The following is a 22363-nucleotide window of genomic DNA, read 5'->3' on the forward strand; positions in this document are numbered from 1 at the left end:
GCCACCTAGTGGATATATTAAACACACTGATGATGGTATATGGTATATGGTTTATGTCAAATCACAAAAGTGATACAACCTCACAAAAATACAAATCACAATATCATATTCCATATAAATAATATCTTACAATTATACAAACACGCAATGGCTCAAAATGTACATTTACATTTGCACATTTGAGTTGAGTAAGAAAATAAAATGAGACATGGCCAACTGCCATCCATTTTGTCAATTTTACAAAAATTTGCAGTGATTCATGAAAAACAGATTGGCCAGGTGGAGCTGTGATCACATTTGCCTTCAGCTCATTAGGTCCAAAATAAGAACAAAAGCTGTGGTATGAACAATGTGCACATTAGGGCTGCATAATGTTGACAGAAACAACTCGACTGCAATATGAATTGCTCTGAAATTGAACCTGATGTTTTCTACAGCATTAATTTTTGAATACTTGAAAAAAATGAAGGGGATTATATGCTAATGCTTACATCAGGCATTGCCCTGTCTGAATATAATGGAGGGTTTTTCTCCAATGCCAAACTTCATTTGTAGGCCAGGATTCTGCACAACAGAAGAACATCTTGTACAAGAGGCTCTCCGAAACCCCTTGAACTCTGAAAAATAAAGTCTCTTACAATTCTGTTTCCCAAATAACTGTGCAACTCTTGTGCACAGGCATACAAACAACTCTCTTAACATTTTTTGCTGCTGTCACGGCCTCGTTTGCAGTCTCCTCGCTGCACACGACACGCCCCAGGGTAGACGGTCATAGTGGTTTCTGACAGTCGGTCTCTCACAGCGTGCTCTCCAGTGTGTTGTAATTGTCCTTGAAGCTCTTGAGCTCCAGAAAGTGTTTGGGCCTCTTGCTGCGCTGGCCAGTGGAGGGCAGGTAGGTGACCTGGATGGTGGAGGGAGTGCTGCGGACAGGAGAGCCCGTCAGGTCCTTGGCTGCAGACTGGTGATGCTGGTCCAGGCTGGTGGTGCTGGAATAGGCCTTCACCCTGAGGGAGGAAGGGAGGGAGAGAGAGAGAAAGAGAGAGAGAGATACACAGAGAGAATGAGAGAGGGGGAGGGAGAGAGAGAAAGAGAGAGAGGGAGATACACAGAGAGGGAGGGAGGGAGAGAAAAAAGAGAGAGAGAGAGGGAGGGACACAGAGAGAGGGAGGGAGGGAGGGAGAGAGAGAGAAAGAGAGAGATACACAGAGAGGAGAGAGAGAGGGAGGGAGGAAGAGAGAGGAATAGAGAGATGGAGATACACAGAGAGGGAGTGAGAGAGAGATATACAGAGAGGGAGGGAGAGGGAGAGGGAGAGAGAGAGAGAGAGAGAGAGAGAGAGAGAGAGAGAGAGAGAGAGAGAGAGAGAGAGAGATTACTATGAGGCTTACTATGCACCCTAGAAGACACTATACAATTAAAATGCATATTTAGTAGTAGTACTAGTAATAGTAGTACTGGTAATAGTAATGGCAATAGTAGCAGTGGTAATATAATGTCCAACAAGAACAAATTAGTACTACCGCAGACCTACTGTACATAATGTATGTTTTACGTACGTTTTATGTACGTCTTCAATGAATGAAGCTGTGTGTTCCATAAATGATTTGGTGGGCCACACTACAGCATGAAGCTAACTTTACCTAAACTGGCCTTAGTGGTAAGTAGATTCTGAATTTTACCAGCCAATTTGATTTCTTATCAGTCAAAGTAGTTGTTTTACAATACAGAATATCTTACATCTATACAAACACTCAGCAGATCAAAAGGTACATTTAAATGTGCACATTTGAGTTGAGTAGGAAAATACAAGGAAACTAGGCCAACTGCCATCCATTTTGTTGTTTTAGAAAAATCAGCAATGATGATTAATGAATAACAGATTGGCCAGATGGACTGTAATATGTACTGCTCTAAAATTGGACACGAGTCTTCCTACATCATTTCTTTTTGAGCACTTTAAAAGGGGGAGGGGATTACATAATGCTTACACCAGGCCTTGCCATGTCTGAATGAACACATGTTGACTGAACACTTGTTAACTTGCCAAAATGGCTAGTGGAAATGACCAGCCTTAACACAATTTCAAGTCCGGACCATAGTATAATAACACTTACACATCGGCTAGTTCATTGAGAGCCTGCTGGTATTCCAGAAACTCAGCTTCCCCAAACACCTAAAACAAAGAGTGAAAGTCAGATCTTCAACATGTTAACATAACAATGACAGAACTACTGTTTCCCATAATAATTTTGTCATCACCTGTCACTGTAACACACACACACACACTTGTACCCACCCCGGTCCCGTGGCGGGCGCTGTCATAGCCCTCCAGCAGGCTGTCGATGAGCGCGCTGCGGCTGCTCTTGATCAGAGAGTGGGAGTTGCGCAGCTCCAGCAGCCAGTTCCTGAAGCTGCGTCCGGTAAACGCACTGGGACACCGGCTTATCTCCTGCAGGGGGATTCCTGAGGTCAGAAGTGAAGATTAGTTTAGATGAAACTTTAATGATCGCCGACATAGAGCACATGAGGCAAATTAAAGATAATACAACATAGAATTATGAAAACAAACATAATAAGGATAATACAATAAATAGATTAATAAAGATACAGTGTCTTCACAGACAGATTTGCAAATGTTTGTAGTTTAGAAAGTTACAATTTACATCACATATGTTGGGTGTGAAAAACATGCACTGCTGCCTCTCCACAAGAGGTAAGAAAGGAAGTGGATGATTGTGAGAGATGATGATGGCGGTGATGAGATGAGAATAAAGGATTTCCTTATGTGATGCTGCACTGATGAGAATAATACAGCTGCAAAGTCGGGGAGTTGAAGTATCAAGATATGTTTCTCACCTGAGTCACGAATGGCATCCAGAGCCTTCATTCTGTACAGGTAGTTGTAGCAACCTTTGGATTACAAACACATTTTAGTCATGTCACATTACAGAATATAAAACAACGTTTACGTCAAAGAGTTTCAGAAGATTGCAGAATGATCTTAGATGGTGACTCACTAATCTGTGATCCATGTTTTAGCCTGTCGTCTTCTTCTGATAGGAGACGAGGCTCGAAACGGATCTCCTGAACTTTAGACAGTCGTGAGTCGATCTCCTCCTTCAAACCCTGTAATCCATCAACAACAACAGACTTATGAACTCTCTCTCTCTGCACTCTCTCACTCTCTGCATGAAAAAGATGTGGAAAATAAGAGTACCTTGGGAGCATTGTGTCCAATAGGGGCATGGGGACCCCGGCGGGACCTCATTGCGAAACGCATGATCTGCCTCTTGACGAAGATGAACAGCAACACAAACACCTGCACGAAAAACATGACGCGCAGGGGCATCAACTTCCCTCCGGAACAAGCTTTACACTGTCAAACAGATGAGATGATGGTTAATATCCAAGACATATACTTACCAAGCTTCCATACGCCATGACCAGAACAACATTAACCCCAGATAACGGTGATGATGACTCTGCCATTTTCTCTCTATCAGGTGTTTTAGTTTGTCCCCAGCTTGATTATGTGGCTAACAGGTTAGCTACGTTAGATAGCTATTTAGCGCCAGTTTGCTAACTTTAAAAGAATGAGCCCGGCGCCAATCGATTGGCTATCTTGCGACTAAAACTTGTATATTAATTTGTAGCCTTGAGAGGATATCGCTAGACTAATCTGTACTGTAATTCGCCCCCTCTTCATTTTCAGTAACATGGTTAAATGCGCAGTTTGGCTAGCTACGTGCAGCAGCGAGGACGAGAGCGAAAGCTGTTTTGCGACGCTCCAAATTACCGTAATAACTGTGTAAGAGTGCCTGACAAAACAAGCTATGGCTAAATTCCAGTTTAGAAGGCACAGAATAGGACTAAGTAAAATTTCCATTAATGTTATAACCATGGAAGTATTATATTATCGGTTATAACAAATAGCTTGCATTGCACATGGTAGCAGACCGAAAAAATATGACACCAAGTATTTTTCTGCAGCTTATTTGTCTGTGCTGCGTTCATTAGGCGAGGCAAGGCATTACGCAGAAAATTATAATTTTGTCAGTGGTATAAAGAATTCATGCCTCTGGGCCAGTGTCCTTCCACTGAAGTGCACACTAGGATCAACGTGTCAAATTAATATTAATCAAAAATCAATTTAAGGGATTCAACACTCTTGTGTTGACAACAAGATTGTAAATACATGTTGTTGTTGTTTTTTATCAGGGAGGTGGCAACCTTCTGTCATATGCTTCTGTTTGCCAAAAGTCTATTATCTGTGTCGTGCATCCGTACCATTGAAAAAAATTGTCAGACGTTCATATTACAGCTATATGTGTGATCACATGTTGTGGGTCCAGTTTCCTGAAGCGCTCTGTCAACCACGTGACGCAGCTATCCGTGGTGTCAGAGTGGAAAAGAAACAGGTAAATTCAGAGTCTCTCGCTTATTGTGTGAGCGAGTCGGTTCGTTATATTTTCTCAACTTAGTTGTATCAACTTGGGGTTCAGGAACTATATCCTGTACTAAATCCGACTAGGAGGTCGACAACGAGACCACTTGGTCGGTTGTATTGCAGAATATCTAGCATTGAACCGGGTTTCTGGTCAGTATCGCCTGTTATTTATTTTCATTTTATGGGCCTGCAGGCCTACATTGAGCCTCGGTGTCTTGTATTTCGATAGCCCAACCATCTCATTTCATCAGGGTCAGAATGGTGGGGGATGTTGCAGAGTGGTGGTGCAACTTGCGAAACTGCTACATAGCTAACTAGCTAACGTTGCCTAGCTATGGGAAACGACGTTAGTTCGTTAAGGTAGCATAGCTAACATTCGTTGGCTAACAACCAGTGGCAAACGAGTGGCATGGGCGTTTTTGGTCTGCTTCGCCTAACATGAAGCAGTAGTATTAGCCGTGCTGGTCGGTAGTAGTTGGCTAGCTAATTAAGTATAGTGGTGGGTTAACTCTGAAGCGAGGTAGCGTTAGTTAGCTATCCAGCTAACGTTGCCAACACACAACGTTCTAGCCAGCTTTCGGCACCTAGCTGGTTAGCGAGCTAGCGGTAGTTAAGTTAGCCTCGTTGTCGCCATGAGGTGAGGCTGTGAGAAGCGGAAGCCCACCGAGACTTAAAAGCTGGACGTTTTCCCTTCAAGTATTAGCAAGTTGGCTAGCATTTTGGCCATGTGGTTGGCTAATGGTGTTGAATATATTCGACGGGCCCTGGCTGTAGGCTTGATCGTAGGCTAGTCCAAATACGGCTTTACGTAACGTTTGCAAGATTAACGAAACGCCAACGTTAGCAAGGTTACCAGTTTTGTTATCAAGCAGACAACTAGTGAGCTGCCTAACTAAGTATGTGTTTGTGTCCTGTCTTCGTCATTTTAACTGTCGGATACGATGCAAATCTGTCTTCCACTGGCTTTATGATCATACCGTGTCGATTGACAACATATTTTAAGCCGATATACACATCAATGTCTCATGTTGTGACGGGGTAGCTAAGTTCTCTACTTGTAACTTACAATGCAAGTATTGTGTGTATCACCCAATCGTACGGTGACACACTACTAACTCCCGGGTGAGACCCCGCTTTTAGCTACGATGCGTTGAAAAAGCGCAGTTTGCCACTGTTTTAAGTTCATGTTTGTAAACGACGCTGCTGATCTCTTCCTGGATACCACTGTTGGTATTCTTTTCCCCGCTAGGCCATAAACGACATTGATCTATGAAGGACTAGTGTGTCAGGTGTACTTGACATAAAGTAGGTCATAGTTATCTGTAACACTTATCCATCCTTTCCTCCTCAGGTGTTATCCCTTTGTAAATACTGTTATTTGTATATACTGTAAATGATGACGTCCATGGGCGGAAACCGAGCCCGGGGCAGCTGGGAGCAGACACAGGGCCAGACACAGAGCCAGACACAGCACAAGCAGAGGCCTCAGGTACCCTCACTTCTACCACCTGTCACAGGGGGGACATGCACAGAGATACCCATCCTTGAGGCTCAGTGATATGCAGCAGAGCTGAATATTATCAAATTAAATGTATTTCTAAAGTTGTTTTTTGGGCCTTTAGTTATTTATTTATTTATTTTTTACAAAACCAGTTTACCACTAAGTTCTACATATATAATACACATACTCAAACAATTGACTATTATTTCACAATGTAATTTTGCATGACAGTCCCTACATCATGTATTTATAGGCAAAGCTGCTCTGTTGCACTATTGCTTTGTAAGAGCATATGAATACTGTTGCCAATTACAGTTTTATTACAAAGAATATTCTTTAGATTAACATAGGCTATGGTCTCACACTTGACAAAATGTAGGCTAGTTGTTGAATTCTGAGTTGATGTTTTTAGAATCATTTGTAACTAGAAATCTATCAATCTATGAATGGCTAAATGCAAGTTTGTCATTTCTGTTTCCGCAAGAAAACATGAGTAGTGCTTATTTTTTGTTGACTCAAATGTTTGATGTTCTTTTCTCGCGTAACAGGCTACCGCAGAGCAGATCCGACTCGCACAGATGATTTCGGACCACAATGATGCTGACTTTGAAGAGAAGGTCAAACAGGTGAGAAGATGCACAGCATCCCATCGTACCAATTCACCCACACACAGCTTCCCTGTGTGGTCTCTCTGGCTCATGTGAAAATGGTAAAGCAGGACTACTATGGAACAAATACTATGAAATCTGTTTTGATGTCCTCAAATTTATTGTAGCCTGAAATTGCTGAGAACTGAGTTGAGTTCTCAGAAGTAAACAAAGCCAGTGTCACTGCCATCCTTGCTTTATATTAAGTCTAGCATTAGATACACTCTTATCAATTCACACCCAAGCCAACAAGATCCTATTTACACAGGAAAAAAACAGGCCTTTTCCACCTGGCTTAAAGATTTTTAGCTGTAGAGAGAATTTCTGTAATGTAAACATGCAGAATCTGGCTTTAAATCTAGCTTTGATCTGTCCACTATGAAAGTAGTGGGATCAGCTTTACTGTTTACCAAAAAAAACGTTGTCAGGCAAGTGCTAAAAACACCCTCTAAGGTCAGAAAAGTCATGTTGTTTTACTTTTGTAAACAGGTCACCAGGACCTGATTTTATAAATCCATTTGTTTACTTAGTCCTTGATCATAGTAGGCAATCAGAACATGATAAAAACGAATTTATTAGGGGCAGCAGGGTGACAGTGGTTAGACTAGACAGACACATTAATTTGTATATTACTTCTATAATGATAGAAATTATATTTGCCTTTTGATATTGCTACATTTCCAGTTGATAATTTTTTAATACAGCTTCATAAGAACCTTTATAAATCAGGCCCCAGGTGTGTCGGCTGAGGTCACCTCTGTGCAGGGCCAGTGTCTCATCATCCCACTCTTCCTTTTCCAGCTGATTGACATCACAGGCAAGGACCAGGATGAGTCTATGATCGCGCTGCACGACTGCAACGGAGATGTCAACAGAGCCATCAACGTGCTGCTGGAGGGCAGCCCAGATACTGTGAGTATTGGCTTTGTGTGAGGGCTTAGTGCTGTGAGGGCCAAATCCCGGAGTAAACAGCGTTACATTGGGTTAGATAACTATGATGACACTAACACTAACTGTAGGAGTATTGCTCCTGTGATGATTGATGGGTACAGCGTGACACTGTGTGACAACACTGCTGGTGGTTTCCTACTTTAGGCCCCCCACTCTAAAACTGCATGAATGCATGTAATGGGTAAAAGCGGTGCACCAATCAGGGTTCATCATGAAGAATTTTCTCCACTTGCCTGGTCGGGTCAATATGTCAGAGGTCTACTTGCCCCTAGTATGTTTTCACTGGCCCAGCAGGCAAAAATGAAAATAACTTCTTTTTCATAAATTTAATTTATTTCTAGAACATGTTTATAATGTACATCAGCAAATGATTGAAAAAATACATGACAAAAAGGTAAAAAGTGATTGGAATTTTACTGAATTATTTAAAAAAAATCATACAATTGCATTCACAAAGTATGAATTGGCCCTTGTTGCACTTATTGTATTCATAGATGAGCCCTAATATTTAAATAATATAAGCTTTTCTGTGAATATACCCAGTAGAACATGGAGGAAAAAAAAGGAAACAAAAAAAAGAGTAGAAATTCATGAAGTTGGCAAGTCTTTGATTCATCCGTCTTGCCAATACATTAATCAGACCTGATAAGGGGTTGTCAGGGAGTCTTTTTGCCAAGATACTGCCTCGGTGCTGTTTTTGTGTTCATTAAGTGTGTGTTTGCGCAAGTTTTCGGTGCCTTTTTAAAAATGAGCTGGCTCGATATCCCTTACTTGGAAATCACCGACAAGCAGGACAGGATTGATTTTAGTTTTTGCTTTGTAATTTGAAGTAGCCAGTGCCATGTCTGCTTCACACAACTATGAGTTGCTGCATCCCTGACAAACTCAGAAGTGGCATCTAATCTTATTGTTCAGAAAAAGCACAACAATGAGCTGTGGGCCAGAACCTTCTGTTTTTTCCCAATTGGGCCACTGACTGAGCAATTACCTGGTACAAGACAATGTTGTGCTGGCTCCGGACCATCAGGCAATCCTTACTGTCCAACCCTGCCAATATTTTTGTATCGACCGTATATTGGCATGGCTTAGGTGGTTGCATGTTGTAATGGCAGTGATTTGTTAATTCACTTGACTTGTGTTAACCTGCACTTTCTTGAATGTGTTTTTTCTCCCCCTTGGTGGTTCAGTAAAAGCTCTCAGTATGCTCAGCAGGACTTGTCCTTATAGGAAAAGTGGTCTGACTCTGTCTTCACTTCTTCCTCAGGACTCTTGGGAAATGGTGGGGAAGAAGAAAGGAGTGTCGGGCCAGAAGGAGACCGGCCAGGCAGAGACCGGAGAGGAAGGAAAGGAGAACAGGGAGAAAGGAGGAGAGAGGGATGTGGCACGTCGTCGAGGTGGAGCCCCGCGCAGGGGCCGTGGGGCCAGCAGGGGACGAGAGTGTAAGGATTTTTTATGTTTTGTTTTTTCCTTAAGTCTCATTTCTTCACTTTGGCCAGCATCTTTCAGCAAGTGTCCTCGTTGTTGATTTGATAGCTTATTCTTAATTTTGGTTTATGAAACCTCAATCCATCAAACTAACTACAGGATGCACTATTGTAGAATGATCTATTTTAATTCTACTGTACCTGCATTCTAGCTTGGAATTGCTTTTGGCTTTCTTAATTTTCTCTCTGTGAGAGAACTCCACCCGCTTCCCAAACCAGTACAGGCTGTAACACGCAAGAATACTCACTAAGTTTGACATTGTTCATTATGCTACTGCCAACACCAAATTACTCATTCAGTAGCTGTTCATTATTTTATGGCAAATGTTTTCTTGTAGGTTTCTTCTATTGCCATCTAATCTAGTGTCACTAACGGAACATGTCAGGCAGCACACCAGTAGACCCTTCCTAGCCCTAACTATGGTCCTGAAGGGGGGACAGTGTGTGCCACAGCAAAATGAAAGCCAGCAAGAGATTCCTCCTTCACCTTCATTGTGAAAGAGGGGCTATACTGGGCTCTCACACAGCATCACACATTTTTTTAAAACAGTTTTGCGATGAACTACAACACATGTTGATAGTGCTGAAGACACAAGCTGGCAGAAATGACTTGATGTTTTTGGACTAACTACTAAACCTTTCTATTTTTCTTTGCGTGATTGAATAATTGCAATTTTCTATTCAGTTATTTTTATAGTTGTTATTGCTACTTTTATCACTTTTTTTGTTTTGGCAACAGATACTGAAGTATTTAATGCCAATAAAGCTTATTTGAATTGATAGTTTTAAATGATTCTTCTGGACTTGTGACATAGTGATCATGTCTGATGCCGTTCTCTCTCTTCATCTCTCAAGTCCGTGGTCAGGAGAATGGCTTGGATGGTGGCAAGGCTGGAATAGCTGGAAGAGGCACAGAGCGAGGCCGAAGGGGAAGGGGCAGAGGAAGAGGGACCGTTGGTAAGTGACAACCCCGCCTCATCCCACATCCCCATTAGTGGACCTCATGTATAGGAAATGTATCTAATCAAAATGGTGTGGGGAGGAAGGGGGGGGTTCTTTTTTTATTCATTTATTTTTTTTAAATTGGTACCAATTGTCCCACAATTCCCCATGTCTCACCAGGAGTATCTGGACGGCGGGGAGGCAGGTTTTCGGCGCAGGGCATGGGGTAAGGGAACACCTGCGTTGCCTAAAACCAGAGGGCCTTTTGTTCCTCTTTTACCTGTTGCCATGGTCACCAGAGAGCAGGACCCCAGCCTATTGTTTAGCCTTAATCCAAAGGAGGGAGGACATACGTCAGCCAATGGAATGGAACAGCGTGGGTCGAATACAGCATTTATGTAACTCAACTCTTCAGAGAGTGCATGGTGTCTATAAACAATTCATCTAAAGTGAAATTTGGATAGATCCACTCAGTAGAGTGACAGCAACCCAACTGGTTAACGCTGAATGTTTCTGCTCTCTGGTCCTGGCGTATGGCTTTATTCAGTTTGTGTTTTGCCTATATCGGGCATCAGTTTGCGTGTGTGCAGTGAGTAACGTGTTTATTTATGTGTTGGTGTCTCTCACTGGCAGCCCCTGTCCTAGTCTGTGTCATGAAGGAGGAAGTGGGTCTGCCTTCAGCTGTGATGACATTATTCTTAATTCATTACACATTTCATTTTCACTGTCATTTCTAAACGGGCAGCATCACAGTAGGCGTCATGTTATGTCATTCTAATTCCTTCCCGTTGATGATAAGCAAGGAGCAATGAGGTGTAATGAGAGAATTCACTGCGATTATGGATCTTAAAGCTTCTTGTTGGGGTTTGCTGAAGGAGCAAGTCTGACATTATGTGGCTTCCTCTGGTGAGGCCATGGGTTGAGTGGCTTCCCCTCAAGACGAGCCTGAATGTCATTTTCACCTCTGCTGAGACAGAAAGTGGTGGTCGAGTAGTTCCAAGCTAACTGTGTCATAAATGTAAACAGAGGCTCAGAAGTTAAGGGGATAACCAAAATGAAACAAAGAGCTTCCTTGTAATATGCAGTAGGATGTTTATTGAAGTGGTGTGCACAGTAACAATAAGGTTAGGAAGTGTCATACATCTTCAAGGGATTTTTACGCCCTGAGTTTCTCTGATCGTGTGAAAATGTTCCACAATTGTGAGCGTATTCTTATTCTGTGTACAAATGCTTCAGAAAATATCCTATTGCATATTACAAGGAATACTGTAATGTGCTTTGTTTCTTGCTGGTTCCAGACTAAGCAGCATGTTTGAGTGAGCTGAGAGCACGGGCTTCCCACTTACAATAGCATGCAGTGCTAGCCAATAGGTTTTCATGTAACACCTCCTGCCCCCTCCTCCCCCTCCCCGGACTCCACCCCAAACATCTTGTTGCTAACAGTGACGGTTTGCCAGCTTGGTTTCAGTGTCAGTTAAACTGAGTGGCTTCTATCTTGCATTGTAAACGTTTTGAGCTGGGTTTGTCTCTAGTGAGCCCCACTTGGTCTTGCTGCAGAAAAGTATTTAGAGGAATACAAAGGCTTTTGGGCAGATAAGCTCTTTGATCAATGTAATGTTGTGTGATAAGACGATTGGCAGCAGTTTTGCCTCTTTGTGTGGCAATTTGTGCCTTGCGCTGATGCTTTTGAGATGATGTTAAGCTAGCTTGTACCATCCACTTAACATACTTGGTGTGCTTAAAAATGTTAGCATGCACCTAAGCAAACTAACACTGTACACACACTAGGGTTGTCACGATACTAGAATTTCTAACTTTGATACAATACCCAGGAAAATATCGATATGCGATACCATTTTCGATACCACGGGGGAAAAAAATGAATTTTCAATCTTTTTTTTTTTAAATATTGTTTTCATGTTAAAATTATATTTTAATACAAGAACAATATTTTAAAGTTGTCTGACATCAAACAACACATTTCTGATTGACAGGTGTCAATCGCCGTCATGATTTGCTCTTTTTTATTGAGGGGAGTGAGCTTATACTGCACAAGCATGTGAAACATCATATTGCCTCCTGGCCTCTGCAGCATAGACTGTAAGCAACTAAGCAAAAAACACAGACACAGAGACCCAAACTAGTCCCTTAATATCCGACAACGCAGGGGGAAATCCCGGTGCAAACGAGACAGATGGACGAACAGACAGACGCACGCTTCTCCATAACGTAGGCCCAATAAAACTCATTCAAAACTTTGCACTTACACAGCAGATTACCCTGCTCTAGTCATCAGCCTATCAGAACACTTTTAGCTTGTTGAAGCAACAGATACCCACCAATGATAGGGAAAAATCAGCAGGGCTAGAGTTAGTGGATTATTATTGGCAGAAGGATTTTAATCGGACATTTCAACGTCCAGTCGAGCCTTCTGACCGGGCGCGGACAATGCATCCGAAAACCGGACAGTCCGGTCGAAAACCGGGCACCACACATACACTCTGCGCTGCTGTGCACAGCCTTGGCGAAGCACCTTAAGGACCAACACGCCAGTCTATATAAAGAATTTCGAGAGGTTAGCGAAAGCTCCCGTTTCAACATCACTGAAGAATTAAACATTTATCATAAACGTTAACGTACCCTGCACATCATCCGTTTTAGTTTAGCTAGCAAACCAAACATTAGCTACAGAGCTAGCTAACGTTATCAAGTAGGTTTGCCAGCTAAACTAAAACGGATGATGTGCAGGGTACGTTAACGTTTATGATAAATGTTTAATTCTTGGTGCCTCGCCAAGGCTGTACACAGCAGTGCAGAGTGTATGTGTGGGTAGTGGAGGCGGAGAAATAATATGTTTGATTTTTCATTAAGAGAAAGCACTGCTGGTATCGATACTGTTGCAAATGGGTATTGTATCTGTTTAAAATTTTTAGTATCGATACTTATCGAAGTATCGATACTTTTGACAACCCTAACACACACCAGTGAAACGGCTACCACACTTCATTGCTCAACAGTAAGTTAATCAAAGAGATTTGTCAAGAAGTCGGTGTATTCCTTTAATGACTAGTGTGCTTGGAGGAATAATGATACATGATATCCACCAAGAATACAAAGATGAAATTCTGTTTTCCCCAGGCGCTGGCTGCTGGCCAGATAGCTGATTACTGTCTTCTGTCCAGACGGTTACTTTTTTAAGCGTTAGGCTAATTTTTGTTCGTAATGCAGGCGATCCTCCTTAATCTGATCGCCATATTGATGTTAGGAACCTTGAAGTCGCGTGTTAGACAGTGCAGGAACCAGTGCCAGGCGCAAAACTGCTTTGCATCTTAGCCAATCCAACAGGGCGTCCTACTGTGAAAACTATCTATGTCTATGCTTCAAACTGCTTGCATGTGTTTGTAACGGTATTCTAACAGTTTTTACTTGTCAGATGTGTTATAAGGATATAAGGTGAACCCACGCACGTGCGCTTTGTTGTTACTTGCCAGTTTGATTTGACACAACAGTGCGCTGACAGGTGCCAAGGACAATCAATTGATAACCCACGACAGGCTGTGGTATATTGAAATCACATAAGGTGAATTGTCTGCCTGATAAGCAGATACTCAACAATTGTTTTAGCGTCTCATTTGTTACTCTGGGATAGTGGGTTTCATCTAACTATTGCAGTTCACTACCCATTGTATTCATCTACCTAATAGTTTTTGCAGTCACTTTTTAGTGATTAAGCTAGTCAATAATGAATCACAGTTAAAGGAAGTTTTTAATATTTTATTCTTTTCAGAACCACACACGCATGAATAATATGAATGATAGTGGTTTAACTTAAAGTTATGAAAATAGTCCTGATGACAGTATTTGAGGTAAGCACATTAAAGTTGCAAATGGTGGGTCCATAAAATGCGTATGTTTTTTGTGAAAATGAAGGCAAAGATGTTTTTAGCCCCACACCAGCAGGGGCTCTATGGATGGTATTGTCGGTTGGTTGGTCAGTCGGTCGCTCTGTTCACCGCTTCATGGGTCACACGGCCAGCAAGGAGTTAGACTGCAGACTCTCAAGTGGGAGACCCGAGTTCGATTCTCAGCAGAGATGCTACCACAAAATTCAACGGCTTTTAAGATGGTGATTGCCAACAGCACAAACTGAATTTAAAGTCACTGACATGGGTCTTTAAGTTTTTCAGATTTTTGACGGGTACACTATGTAAGTGGAGAGGATTATTGCATTTGCTGTTGTATAATGACTATGGTTGTCCAGCTACCATTTCTGTGTGTGTGTGTGGGTTAGGGCTTATGGTGAGTTTGGTTTCTTGGACTGTGTAATGACCCACCCAGGGTAAAGTCACACTGACCTACCATGTATTGTAGAGTGACTGACAGGTAATTAGAGTGTTTGTTCCCAACACATGCAAGTTGAAGGGCTTTCTGCTTACGCTGCTGCTCTGGAGTGTGTGGCTTTTGGAGCTTGAGTTTGGAATCTGCATGAGTGTTTTAACTTGTTTCCTCTCAATCAGATGCTGTATGATAAGTAGTGTGAAGTAGTTGAGTTTTATTAGTGTATGTTAGCCCTTTGTTTTTAACGATCTAACACCTGTAGAGAGCTGCCACTGCCCTCACAGTGCAGTGTTCATAGATGTGTTTTTGGAAGTGTACAGAATCTATAGTGACAATGCATGTGATGTCCCTAAACTCAATACTTAACCAATAGTTGCTTGAAAAACACATGCTTTATCTTCTACATTCCCATTGTTGTGCTTCTTGTAATCGTTGCCATTATTTTTCCTCTAAAGCCAGATTGATAAGGGGCCCAGATATGATTTTTCAGGAGATGAGAGGTGAGTGCACCGCCACTGGTGTGTCAGTTTTGCTTTTTGCGGGGGGATTTTAGTGCCATGACACAGGATGATCTGATGAAAGACATTATAGTCACAACATATTAGAAACACACAAGCCCCAAATATATAATATAAGGAATCCTCCAGATTCTAGACATAAATGAAAGTTGCTTGACTTGAAAGCAAGTGTTGTACTTCACTAGGCTGCTGGTGAAGTTCAGCACACTCTCTTGTTGGCAGCAAGAAATCAAGTAGCTTTAAAAGTTAAAGATTTTTTTTACAGCTGTTATTTTCTCAAAATACATGGAGGTGTTAAGGTTATTGGAAAAAAAAAAGACAAGAGTTAATAATGAGGGACAGTGAAACAGTGCTTCGATGCTTACCGGCTCCTTGTTTCATAAGCCTACCATTGCACATACTCTTCGCTGACAGTGACCGCATCACCTCAGTCTCCTATCACTTCCTCTTCCTGTCTTCCTGCTACAACCTCACTTCCTCCTGTAGTGGTTCTGTAGTTAAATGATTAGCCAGTGACAATATAAATGCCAGGGTTAGGGATTTATTCATGCTGTACTCATGCACTCGTACTGTAAAGTGCTATGGAGAAAACCAGCCACCAGATCAGTTGGTGTCCACTGGTTTGATGCCCTTAAGAACTGGGTAGGGATCTGCTTCCACTTACTCTCTCCAGACCAGTGGTGGAGAAGATGCAACATGGACCCCAGATTTGTATGTGTGGGCACCCAGCTCTGGTTGATGTAGGCGATAGCACAGATATCCATTCAACTGTTTGGTAATGTAGTCAGTAGATAGACACAGACACTGTAGTAATGAACTCTTTTATCGCTCGCTTTTCCAGAACATTCAACCCTGCTGACTACGCTGAGCCAGCCCAGACAGAAGAAAACTACGGAGGGGGTAGCACCTGGAACAACACGGGCAGCATTGAGCCAGAGGAAGGAGCTAGTAAGTTAAATTTATTGAGAAATGTTACCCTCCATTAAAAGAAATTAACATAATCAATAAAGCACCTGCTTTCAATGTGTACAAAGTTGAAAATAATGTAGAGATTCCCAAGGAAGTTCCTTCAGTGAAGATGAAAAGAAGGTTTACTTGCATGCCAAAGAAGACTTTCCTTTTGATGTTGGGTGTAGAAGCTTTCTTCATTGACCATGCACACTGTTTACACCTACCTGAATCCCTGACATATTGTCATCCTCCCAATTCTTTGAGCCAATGTCGGTGTGCGCAGGTGAAAAGAGGGTAGCCATCTCGTTCCATTATATCCGACTCTGATCTCCTCACCCCCATCTTTATTTCTAGGGCTGGAATACTCTGCAGGAGAGGGAACAAATTACCAGCCCAAGTTTGACTCCGCTCCTGGTAAGCCTGTCTTTCTTCTGTCTTGTTTTTATGCATCTCTTATTCTGTTTGAAGCTCTGTTTGCCCATTACGTTGGTATTGAACTGTTTCTCTTTCACATTTAGGTGCCTGGAGGACTGCTACAGAGGAATGGGGCACTGAGGACTGGAATGAGGATGTGAGTATCTCTTGAGTTCAACTTTATGTTCGTGCTTCAACTGTAAAAGCTTAATTGAGCACTTCTAAAGAAAAATCAAGGCTCTGATGCAACTGTTAGTGCACATTGCTAATGAATTTTGGCCAGGAAGACTGGAATGTTTTTTAAATGCATATGTGTTTGTGTTGATTGTTTTTGTTTCCCTCCCAGTATAACTCATCTTTTTTTTCTCTACTCCTGTGTAGCTGTCTGAGACCAAGATATTTACAGCTTCCAGTGTGGCCTCCATGCCTCTGCCTCAAGAGAATGTTACCATCACTAAAGGACAGAGGTGGGTCCCATACACCATTAAGGCTGACTTGTGCTTCCCAGCAAAGTCATTGATTCAAAGTGAAATTGAAGTGTTCAACTGTTGTGAATTCACCTGACAAAGGAAAAAAAGTAACAAGTTGTCTATAAGAACTGTGACTTTGGCAATCACACGTATGTCCAATCACTAGGAGTCGCTAGTTGTTAAGGAATAGAATGGCGTTTCCTCCACACAGCTGAATTGACAGCCTCACATAGATCTGAAAAGTAGCAAGAACTGGCCAAACACTGGCAATGATTAAGAATATAAAAAAAAAAACTAGGGATTGCTGCTTCAGTTGACATAGATCATGTTCCTAAATATTTTTCTGTGCTTCTGAATATTTCTGCCTTGCTGTAGGATTGACCTTGCGGTGCTCCTGGGGAAGACTCCCCCATCCTCCTCCTCGGAGACAGAGAACCCCCCCATGGAGGCCACCCAGCCCCCCTCCCTATCCCAGTCACTGGTCTTCAGCAACTCCAAGCAAGGGGTGCCACTGTCCCAAACATCTCCCAGCACCCCTTACACCCAGCACAGCATGGTGAGACTCGATGAAAAAGTTGTCATCATACTGAACCTTTTTAATGAAATGGGTACATGGGCTCTTACTCTCCTCTGTACACTATTGGTCTGTTGTGTTCCTTGCAATATTCTGCAGGATGTTTTTTTTTGTTTTGTTTTGTTTTTTTTGTTATGGTAATTTAGGTTCTGCCTTATGTCCAAAATATTAAACTGGTTGTAATCTATGATTTATAGCCTGTGAAATTCAAAACACAACATCAGAAATGAACTGTCAGTGCCAGATGGACCACATGTCTACACTACTAACGTCCTGCCGCAAATTAGCTTATATTTTTATGACCTACATTTGTTCTTTTCTAAACAATATGTTGTCCTATGTGTTATGTTCCAACATTGCAGGTCAGCATGCTGAGCAAGGGCTTCGGGGATGTGGGCGACCCTAAAGGAGGCAGCACTGGGACCACCACTGGCTCCCAGTTCCTGGAGCAGTATAAAACGGCCCAGGCACTGGCCCAGCTGGCTGCCCAGCACTCCCAGACAGGACCTCCCAACACAACCCCTTCCTCCTGGGACACCAGTGCCACCACACTGGGGCAATATGGTGAGACGACACGCTGCTGTGTCTACTCTGCAAAACATTTGCTGGCTTTTTTCAACCCCCTTGAGGATATGTGATAATCATTAATGCATTTAAACATGGTTATTGTTTACTTTTTAAATGGATGTAAGAACTGCTTTCAGTCTTTCTTTCTAATTGCCTCCTTTTCTTCCTCCGTTGTCCAGATATGAAGACTCAGCCAGAGTCTGCGGTGCATACGCCCTTCACGAAGCGCCAGCCCTACCAGGCCACCACCTCAACTTCGTCCATGCTGGATGCGTTCCTGCAGGACAAAGGCCTGCCTCCTTCCTCCGTCTCTTCCGCTTCCTCCTTGCCCCAACAGACAACACCCTCGCCCCATGTGGTGCCTCCCCCTGCCTCTTCCCTCCCCAAAATGGTGGCGGTCCCATCTCTAGGTCAGCAGGTTTCTCCAGGTTCTTCAGACGCCCAGGGCTCCAGTCCACTGCCACTGCAGCAGCACAAACTCAAACAGCAGAAGAAGAGGACCTCCATTACCACCAAGGTAACTGCAACTGTATTTCAACAATTTTTAAACACTGCTGGTAGCCTGATCCTGGAGCAGGTCTTGATTTTTGCAATCGCACAAAAAAAGCACACAAAATCTTTCATGAATGATAACATATTGATATCATTCATACTGCCCAGCCACTTGGAACATCATATTGAGCACTGACTGTATCTGGGCAAGAAATTAGAGGCAGTCACAAGAACTGTGTACTAGCTGCTTACAAGTGTAGGCTTGAGTTTAGCTAAGATGGATATCAATTCTTTGACATACCGAGCTGATGTAGCTACACCTGGAGAAGAAGGGGGATTTATGATCCTGGGGATTGTTCATTGTCATCACATTCCATAGCTGAAGGCCCTCCCCATCATGGATATTTAAGGGAATACCAATAGACCAAAGCAATTGGGCCAAGACAATTCATGAAAATATTGTACAGATGTCATCTGTCATCATGAAGTCCATTAATCCACACTGATCTTACTTTGTTTCCTGCCTGCTGTTGCAGATTTACTGCATAATCACCCCTTGCTGTCATTACCTAACGGCCTTCTAAATGTTACTTCAGATTCCGGCAATGGCGGTGGAGATGCCTGGCTCAGCAGACATCTCTGGCCTCAATCTTCAGTTTGGAGCGCTGCAGTTTGGGTCTGAACCAGTGCTGCAAGAATATGACTCCACCCCCACCACCACCACACTGGCCAACCAGGTTCAGAACAGCCTCTACACGAGCCCCAGCAGGTGTGTACATCTCTCAACTAGACAACACTGCAAAGGTGTTCCAACATGTGGGCAGATGTGATGTGAACCATATCGGAACCACTTCTCAGTTCAAGAGAAACTGATGTGATTGCCGTCTTTGTATGTCCCACCGCTGTGGTACTGCATGCAGGACATTTGGTCATAATGGTGGTGTCTTGTCTGTCTGTGTGTAGACGCATTCTTGTGAACACAGTAACTCAAGAACAATACATGATAGGAACTTTTTGGAGCACCTTGCTGCATGAATTTGTATATTAATGAGGAACATTGATTTTCTGGAAACTACTATAACTCCTTAATGCTTTAAGATAAGGAGTTTATATTTATACCCCCTTGTGTTTGTGAAGACAAGTATGTTGATATAGAAATATTTGCTAATTAATACATTAATTAGCTTAATTAATTACCTGATAAGCACAACAGGTTATGTTTAATATATCATGGTGATTATGGCAGGACATTAGGCAGCTCAAGTGCCTCTTGTTTGAGAAATGAAAAACATCAATCAAACAGCCTTTTGTAGTAGTATTGGGTCATAATGCTAGCTTCTTCATACCAATGCAAATTGTCATAAAAATGTATATTAATCTTAATTAGAATTTTACCTAGTACAAGTCAGAACCACAAACTACTTTGCAAGAACACAACCAAATTACAGTGTAATAAAATGACCCTGTTCTCTAACGTGTTCGTGTCTGTGCTGTTAAAATCCCCAGTGAGTCAACTTCAGCTCTTCCCAACCCCAACCAGATGGACCTGTATGATCAGAGAGCGTCTCAGACACGCCGCTATCCTCCCTCAGTCTCCTCCTCCCCTCAGAAGGATATGCAGCCCAAGGTGAGGCTACAGTCTCACTCCTTTTTACTTAAACTGATAAATGCTCTGTGTGAAGCATGGTTAGCATTGAGGTTAGAGAAGTGACCTTATTAGGGTTGCAGTTTCAAACCGCCTGACCAAGTTGGTGATCTGGGCAAAGTAGATGAGTAACCCTCTCGCTGCCCTAAAAATCCACCACAAACCTGTTTCCTCCCCTTCATCTACTCCTTTTCATGACAGATGTGTGTTTTGTAGGTCATATCAGTAAGAGAGCATTGCTTTTGCCTGGATTCAAGTGTAGCAGGTGTTCTTAATAAGTTGTACGCTCAGTGTAGATGGTCTTACAACTTGAATCATCTTATCCTCTCATCCCTCAACCTTCCAGTTTTTTTGTTTTGTTTATTAGGTCATGATAATGCACTAATGGTTTCAAACCTGACCTATTGTTAAAATGCTCTGCACATCAAATGAGGTTCTTGGTGATTCTGTTGCCAAGAGCCCCGTAACCCTTCAACTACTTATCAATGGACTGTTTCCATAGAAACCTGTGAGCTCACCTTCATTGTTTTTTTGTTTTTTTGTACAGAATGGTTTCAGTTCAATACAGGCAACGCAATCTGTGGAAGGTGAGTGTCATGTTATTCTTTCAGGCATTGTTGAAATTGCCTGTATATTTGGCATTCGTCATCCGATTTTTGTTTCCCAATCTCCATTCTAGATCAGAGTTTATTCCAGAAATCTCCTCTTTCTCTCTCACTCCCCAGCTGCAGCAGGCCCTGCAGTATCAGTGAAGCCGGTCTCTGATTCGGTCACACCGGTGTCGGTCTCCAACATGGGCACTTTGACGGACAGCGGCTCAGGTCCCGCCTCCTTGTTGACTTCATCCAATCAGACGTCCCTTAGCGCTCTGGGGCACAGTGAAGACCTGCCCCCAAGCACCATCCCCCCACCTCAGCACAACAAGTAAGATTCAACTGAGTTTACACACTCATAAACTGGTGAATGAATTCACATTTAATTTTATGTTCCCTGGAGGGACTTGAGTATTAGGAATTGTGATGTGAATTGTCTTATTTGGTGATGGATCTTGCCTACATGCCTGAAATGCTCTGATCATACCTTTCCTTGTACAGCTCTCTGCCGTCACAACAGAACAGTCTTGCTCCATCTTCAGTCCGTACATCCAACTCAAGCTTACTGGTGAGCCGTTTGTGTGTTTGTGTCTGTATCTGTACCAGAGCCTTTCTGGGAAGGGAAGAACCTCGTCAGGGGAAAATCTTGTTAGCATGTTGTCTTTTGCATTACGTGCTCATTGAAAGAGCACGTTAAACTTTCTTTTTTTTTTTTAACCAGTCGGAGAAAACATGAGTTGGTCTTCACTTATGTTGTTTATCTGTGTTTGTGTGTGCATACACGCTTATGCAGGGGCGTGTATCTGACTCTATCTCTGTGAGCAGCATTTCCAAAGCTGCATTTCCTCTGATAGCGGATACATTAGACAGTTGTCCGTTAACCCTAATGGAAATGTAATCTCATTTATCCTAACCACATCTTTCTGGCTGCCCTCCTTCCGTCTCAACAGCACCCCAGTGTAGACGGTGACTCGAGCCTGCACTCCTCCTCCTTCCCTTCCTCCGTCTCAGCCGTGGCCTCTTCATCAGTCCCCTCCTCCTCTTCCTCGGTGGCTGCTGCAGCACAGGTGTCCTTAGGGGGCCCTCAGGCCTCAGTGGGTTCCTCCACGGTGTCGGCCCCCTCCGGCCTCGGCCCTGTCAGCAGTCTGGCCATGGGCCTCAACACTGCCTCCATGGGTGCTCCAGTTGCCGCAGCCGCCACTGCTTTGGTCTCCACAGCAGCCTCAGCCATTCCCTCTTCAGCTACTTCCTCATCCTCACGCAGCTCTGCAGCATCCTCAGGTAAGACATAAGACATGGACTTTTTAGAGATGCAAAAAGAGATGCGAGAAGAACACTGTAGTGAGATACACACTTGCTCGATACACGCTGCCTCACTCATAGATTCCTACTCAAGTCATTTATGTTTCAGATTGTACTTTGAAATATATGGTCTATCTGCAGTGTCAACACACTGTAAGATGTTAAGAATTAATAACTTTGCTATTCTAATACGGATAGAGAGACTCGCAGCATCACCAGTGAGTTAGATTTAACTTGCATGTACTTTGACCCATGTGTATTTATAGTTTCTGTTCTGAATTGGCATTTAAGTAGATTTTTTTTGGCCTTGGCTTGTTCAGCAAATAGAAAAAATATTTTTTTATGTTTTACATGGTCTTGTGCATACAGGGAAAGCACCTCCAAACCTGCCCCCTGGAGTGCCCCCTCTGCTGCCCAACCCGTACATCATGGCCCCTGGACTACTGCACGCCTACCCAGTAAGTTCCTGACACCGCACCATGCTTGATGACATTTTCCTCTTCTGAAGACAAGCTCAATCTAATCTG

General features: G+C 42.8%; 2 protein-coding genes across 8 annotated transcripts in view; one reads left to right on the top strand and one right to left on the bottom strand.

The window, feature by feature from the left end:
* Positions 1-51: 51 nt before the first annotated feature.
* LOC139642919 (protein C1orf43 homolog) lies at positions 52-3743 on the bottom strand. 4 transcript variants are annotated; one of them, XM_071517980.1, is made up of 7 exons: positions 3424-3743; positions 3218-3319; positions 3018-3126; positions 2857-2910; positions 2297-2463; positions 2115-2173; positions 52-1004 (listed from the first exon to the last, which is right to left on the bottom strand). In XM_071517980.1, the coding sequence occupies exons 1-7, from the start codon at positions 3487-3489 to the stop codon at positions 797-799; spliced, it is 765 nt and encodes a 254-aa protein (XP_071374081.1). In that variant the 5' UTR covers positions 3490-3743; the 3' UTR covers positions 52-796. The 4 variants fall into 4 exon arrangements, with proteins under 4 accessions (XP_071374081.1, XP_071374096.1, XP_071374089.1 ...); XM_071517995.1 differs by lacking the exon at positions 3218-3319; XM_071517988.1 differs by lacking the exon at positions 2857-2910.
* A 588-nt stretch (positions 3744-4331) lies between these two features.
* Positions 4332-22363, top strand: part of ubap2l (ubiquitin associated protein 2-like) — a 28654-nt gene continuing 10622 nt past the window's right edge. For 2 of the 4 annotated variants that reach the window (XM_071517634.1, XM_071517658.1), the window contains exons 1-22: positions 4449-4597; positions 5799-5936; positions 6497-6574; positions 7397-7507; positions 8811-8985; positions 9886-9987; positions 10153-10198; positions 14766-14810; positions 15670-15776; positions 16134-16193; positions 16298-16350; positions 16575-16660; positions 17039-17219; positions 17600-17801; positions 17984-18321; positions 18893-19065; positions 19803-19923; positions 20489-20528; positions 20667-20865; positions 21036-21102; positions 21485-21815; positions 22206-22294. In XM_071517634.1, the coding sequence (XP_071373735.1) occupies positions 5841-5936; positions 6497-6574; positions 7397-7507; positions 8811-8985; positions 9886-9987; positions 10153-10198; positions 14766-14810; positions 15670-15776; positions 16134-16193; positions 16298-16350; positions 16575-16660; positions 17039-17219; positions 17600-17801; positions 17984-18321; positions 18893-19065; positions 19803-19923; positions 20489-20528; positions 20667-20865; positions 21036-21102; positions 21485-21815; positions 22206-22294 (2700 nt within the window). In that variant the 5' untranslated portion in view covers positions 4449-4597; positions 5799-5840. Of the gene's footprint in view, positions 4419-4448; positions 4598-5798; positions 5937-6496; positions 6575-7396; positions 7508-8810; positions 8986-9885; positions 9988-10152; positions 10199-14765; positions 14811-15669; positions 15777-16133; positions 16194-16297; positions 16351-16574; positions 16661-17038; positions 17220-17599; positions 17802-17983; positions 18322-18892; positions 19066-19802; positions 19924-20488; positions 20529-20666; positions 20866-21035; positions 21103-21484; positions 21816-22205; positions 22295-22363 lie in introns of those variants that run through there. The other 2 variants (XM_071517642.1, XM_071517650.1) reach the window with 2 other exon arrangements.

This window comes from Centroberyx affinis, unplaced genomic scaffold (genome assembly GCF_046629955.1).
Source record: "Centroberyx affinis isolate AG114_WGS23_722 - 3 ecotype Tasmania unplaced genomic scaffold, CSIRO-AGI_Caff_v1 ptg000046l_1, whole genome shotgun sequence".
NCBI classification, from domain to species: Eukaryota; Metazoa; Chordata; class Actinopteri; order Beryciformes; family Berycidae; genus Centroberyx; species Centroberyx affinis.

What these genes read in the sequence shown, in the direction of transcription:
- LOC139642919 (XM_071517980.1), bottom strand. Translation starts at nt 3,489, where the DNA reads ATGGCAGAGTCATCATCACCGTTATCTGGGGTTAATGTTGTTCTGGTC. An exon ending in TCATGGCGTATGGAAGCTTG is followed by an intron (nt 3,320 to 3,423) that starts GTAAGTATATGT and finishes TTTTTCGTGCAG; the next exon opens with GTGTTTGTGTTGCTGTTCAT. An exon ending in CTCAATGAACTAGCCGATGT is followed by an intron (nt 1,005 to 2,114) that starts GTAAGTGTTATT and finishes TTCCTCCCTCAG; the next exon opens with GGTGAAGGCCTATTCCAGCA.